Here is a 4,494-nt window from a genome sequence, read left to right as displayed (position 1 = left end):
GGGGGGGGGGGGGGGGGGACTCATGAGAGATCCATGGCCCTGTGGTTAGGGCAGCAAGATCTCACATGGCCAACAGTAATTCAAATCTCAGCTGTAGTGGCTTGAAAAACAAGCCAAGAGGAACCAGCAGTTAGCGTAATGGCTATGTCGCTGGACTCCCACGTAGTCGACCGCGGTTCGCGTCCCGGACCCAGTGGCTTAAAACTCATGCCGGGCGCGTGTGCGTGCGAGCCCAAGATCCTGAGAGGAGAATGGAGCAGAAGGGATTGCGGCATGACCATCCCCCCCTGGGGGGGGATTTCTCGCTTTCTGTCTCTATGTCTCTCCGTCTGTCTGGCGAGTGCATGCGCCCTAGAGTGAAAAAACCTCTCCAAAAAAAAAAAAAAACAAACAAAAAAAGTCAAGCACGCATGCCTGTGTGCCCCAAATCCCAACAGGATGGAGAGATGAAGAAGAGACTGGGCCATGACCGTGCCCCACTAGGGAGGTCCTTTCTCCCTCTCTCCCTTTTTTTTCTGTTTCTTTCTGACAAGCATGTGCATCTTGACAATTTAAAAACAAAACAACTCATGAGAATCTAAATAAACAAACACGTGAAGGAAAAACAATGCTTCCCAGATCCATGCACACAGCAATATGACTAACCAAATGACATTAGTAAGAATAAAGGCAAAGCATGGAAGTGTGCCGACAAGGACAAAAGCCGGTTTAAGAAGGAAAGGAGAAAGGTGGCTCTACCAGAGAACAGAGCTAACACCTCTCCAGAGCTACCCACCTACGTCTCCTGCGGATCCCTCACCCACTTATCAGCGTCTGTGTAAAACTAAGCTTTCCAGGCACTGAGACGCCAGACACAGAAGGGAATACAGGACATACGCATTCCGCTCACTGGAAAGAGACTCACCTCCATTTAGAAAAAATAAATGGCAGTTAATTCTAAGTCTCATGTGAGTAATGAGTGTGGTTCTGTCATGGATCATCTATAGGAATGCTGAGAAAGTCCAGTTTCTGGTTCAATAAGGCCAAGGCTTGGATCAGGAAGTCAACGACTCAAAGTGCTGATGTCTGTGATCTAGTGATATGGTTAGCAGTAGCTGAGAACTCTAAAGGGCAATCCCATCACCACCCTCTCAAATGCCCCCAACTTCAAACAAATTTGGCTAATGTTCTCAAGGCTTCAGATTGGGTCCCTACAGTAAAAATAGCAGCAGCAACAATAACCAGAAAAAGTAAACTTAAAAGTCTTTTCTTTTTTTTAAAAAAAAAAAACCTCTTAGGTTTTTGACAGGAAAGGAGTAGTACTTACATTAACAAAATCTCCACCCTGAATCATGAAATCCTTTATGACTCTGAAACAGACAGCAAAAGATCCTGAGAAAGGATTCTATGGTTTAGAAAAACACTGATGTAGGCATTGTAATATGAGATTAAAATTAATTTCAAAATAGGGCTTATCGCTTTGGCTTACAAAAGTTATTCTTTTCTGGAATGAGTGGATTTTTGTTAACATAATAAGGGGTTTAATTATAAATAAGGGCAACTTAAAGTTGATCTAAGTGCATAATCTAGTTCTGAACAGTAACAAGAGAAGGAGCTTAAACCCCACAGGAAAAGTTATCAAAATATTCACCAAGTTGGGACCAGCAGTTAGTGTAATGGCTATGTCGCTGGATTCCCATGTAGTCGACTGCGGTTCACGTCCCGGATCCGGTGGCTTGAAACTCATGCCGGGCACGTGTGTGTGTGTGCCCAAGATCCCAAGAGGAGAATGGAGGAGAAGGGATTGCAGTGTGGCCATCCCCCCTGGGGGGTGATTTCTCGCTTTCTGTCTCTCTGTCTGGCAGGCCCACCCGCTCTGTAGCAAAAACCTCTTAAAAAAAAAAAAAAATTCACCGAGTCAAGTTAATGGCCTAATGTAAACTCTGGAGAAGAAAACAGAGAATATGTGAAAAGGACTGCTTAATACCTGTCAGCTATTTCCCCATTAGGTAAGGTCTTTAATTTGTCTTGGCCTCAGTTTCCTCCTCTACAGAATGTGGATAACTCTTATCACCTCAGAAGAGTGTTACCGAGGATTAAAGACCATAGCTCTGAGGCTCCTAATATTCTTTCACACTAACATAATTACTAGCCACATTCCATTTCCAGTAGCCCCAGAATATATGACTACCCTAGGATAATCAAACATGATCATTTAGAGAACAGGTTATAAATATTGACCAACAGAATACATTATATGCACTGAAGAACTACAACATTTTATTAAAATCTGCATTCATATAAACAAGGGCATGAAAAAACAAAATATTGGTAGGATGGGTAGTTTCTGCTTTAAATACATAAAATTTCCATGTGCAGGTGCTCTATCATAAATGAGGGGAGAAAAATCAATGGAGGCATATAAGTAGAGATAGAACATTTAATAAATCTCTAGGTCAACTGCAGAGTCTACCAAACCATTTCTTCTCAAGATGTAAAAATTAGTCTCTGGTTTTATTTTCCTCCAAGTAGCCTAATCCCCCAAGGAAATACTTCTGAAAGCCCCCAGGATAGCTTGCCAAAAGCCTTACCTGTGAAAGGTGCTCCCTTTGTAGCCTATTGGAACTCCATCTTTTCTATAACGAAAAAGAAAGAGACTTGGAATGATGATAGGAAATCATAGGCCTTTCTATTTATGACACACTCAAGTCAAAGGGGCTCTCCACTCTTATGGGTGGTTGAGTGAAGAGATAAAGAATTCAGATGAATTAAGGATAGACCTCTGGGGTAAAACCCTCTATTATGGCACCAGCCAGCCTTCACTAAAAGCTCCCCGGTGGTTCCCCACTACCCTCACTGCAGCCCCAGAGCACACTGACAGGCCAGGCAGAGAAGCCAACCATGTCTGAAACTGACCTGAATTCTCCAGTGCAGAACTGCCTGAAAGGGAAAAAGAGTGAAGGATTCAGTCACCATGACATCACCGCTTTGAGCGCCTCTCATGTCAGGAGGGGCCAGTACAGACCTTGGCGCCAGCAAGCGGACTGAACGATTAGCCTAAGCAGGAAGTCCAGACAGGCAGGCACACGGACTAACGTAAACTGACACGGGAAATGCCAAAACTCTAACCATCCAAACACAGCAATACCCAGAGGATGAGATCTCAAGGTCAGTGAGTGGACACTAGAGGCAGATGGCCGATTCCGCAGAGGGACAGAGACCCGGATTCTGGTTCGGCTCATCCGGCAGAGCTCGAGGATCCCCTTACCTAAAGTTCTCTGCCGTCTTAGGCACAACGTCTGCAAAAAGCTCGATCTTCATGCGGCCAACTTCCTGCAATCGGCAGGAGATGGTCAGAAGGCCCAGTCCAAGACCCGGAGAGCCGCAGGGGCTGCCCCCACCCGGCACGTCGCTCCTTTATCTCCCACCTCCGCCTCCCATGCCTAACCTTTCATGCCGCCCAGTTCCTCCAGAAGCGGGGCGCTAGATCGGGCAAGGCCTCCTCCTTCCTTTCCTTCCCTCCCCCCTGACCAGTAGGTCGGTATGTTCTGGTGCAATTTTGCTTTTTGGCTTCCCGAATCCGCTCTCCGGGATTGGGAGTTCTGGCTGCCTAGCCGTGCCATTTCCCCTCGGCGCACGCTGGGTGTCCGCCTGGATCTCACCTGGCCGCCAATGCTGACATCAAAGAACACCACGGGGTTGACGGGGCTTGAATTTGCCACCGCCATGGCTCTGACCCGGAAGCAGAAGTCGAGAACGCTGGGTTCCGGCGAACCTGAACCCCGCTCTGCAGAGCTCGCCCCCCGCGCAGGCGCAGTAGAAGCCGACTGAGGCCCGGCCCCGGCCCCGCCCCCGCAAGCCCCGCCCTGCCGCGCTGCGCGCGCTGGCAACAGAGGATGGGGGTTTCTCCCAGGGGTTGGGTGGATGCGGTAAAGCGGCGAAGCCATCGACCTCTTTTTGCTGAAGGTCAACGGGTGTCTACACCTGTAGCTGTAAAAGTGCAGGACGAATGAATCTTGCTGGAGCTTTTGGACTTGACAGGCTCCACGGTCCCTATCGGCACTTGCAGCTCAGACCTCTGAACCGTCAGGCATGCTGTTTCTTTTCATTTAAAAAAAAAAAAAGATTTAATTTTATCATTGTCATTATTTTATTTTTTTTAAGATGACTGGAGAGAGAGAGAGAAGGAAAGTGAGAAAGTAAGCTGCCAGGTCCGGGACTGGAACCAGAGTCAGCCATGTGGGAGTCCGGCCGCCTTAGCCACCTCGCCACCTGCTGGCCCCAGGCATGCTGTTTTTTACCTCTAGTTGTCAGCCCCCAGGGCAGGAGCTCTGGTGTGTTCGTCCTCAGCATTTTGGACAGCTTGGCATAATAAGGCTTGATCATTAAATACTTACTCCTTCCTATTTCTTCCTCAAGGCAAGATGTGAGAATCTTTTATTTCTTTTTGTTGTTGTTCTTTTTAACACTATATTTTAAGACAAAATATCTGTTGCTCACTTTCCAAAATTAGTA

General features: G+C 47.1%; 1 protein-coding gene across 2 annotated transcripts in view; it reads right to left on the bottom strand.

Annotated features, from left to right (window-relative positions):
- Positions 1–3,764, bottom strand: part of PPIH (peptidylprolyl isomerase H) — a 26,146-nt gene extending 22,382 nt beyond the window's left edge. The window contains exons 1-5 of one of the 2 annotated variants that reach the window (XM_006153717.3): positions 3,642–3,764; positions 3,248–3,312; positions 2,896–2,919; positions 2,571–2,615; positions 1,307–1,349 (exon numbers count right to left, since the gene is read on the bottom strand). In XM_006153717.3, coding sequence (XP_006153779.1) covers positions 1,307–1,349; positions 2,571–2,615; positions 2,896–2,919; positions 3,248–3,312; positions 3,642–3,707 — 243 coding nt within the window. In that variant the 5' untranslated portion in view covers positions 3,708–3,764. The remainder of the gene's footprint in view (positions 1–1,306; positions 1,350–2,570; positions 2,616–2,895; positions 2,920–3,247; positions 3,313–3,641) is intronic. The other variant, XM_006153716.3, reaches the window with a different exon arrangement.
- Between the last annotated feature and the right edge of the window lie 730 nt (positions 3,765–4,494).

This window comes from Tupaia chinensis, unplaced genomic scaffold (assembly GCF_000334495.1).
Source record: "Tupaia chinensis unplaced genomic scaffold, TupChi_1.0 Scaffold000387_1, whole genome shotgun sequence".
In the NCBI taxonomy this organism is placed as follows: domain Eukaryota; kingdom Metazoa; phylum Chordata; class Mammalia; order Scandentia; family Tupaiidae; genus Tupaia; species Tupaia belangeri.
The sequence above is the reverse complement of the archived record's forward strand: the minus strand, read 5'-3'. Positions and strand labels throughout refer to the sequence as shown.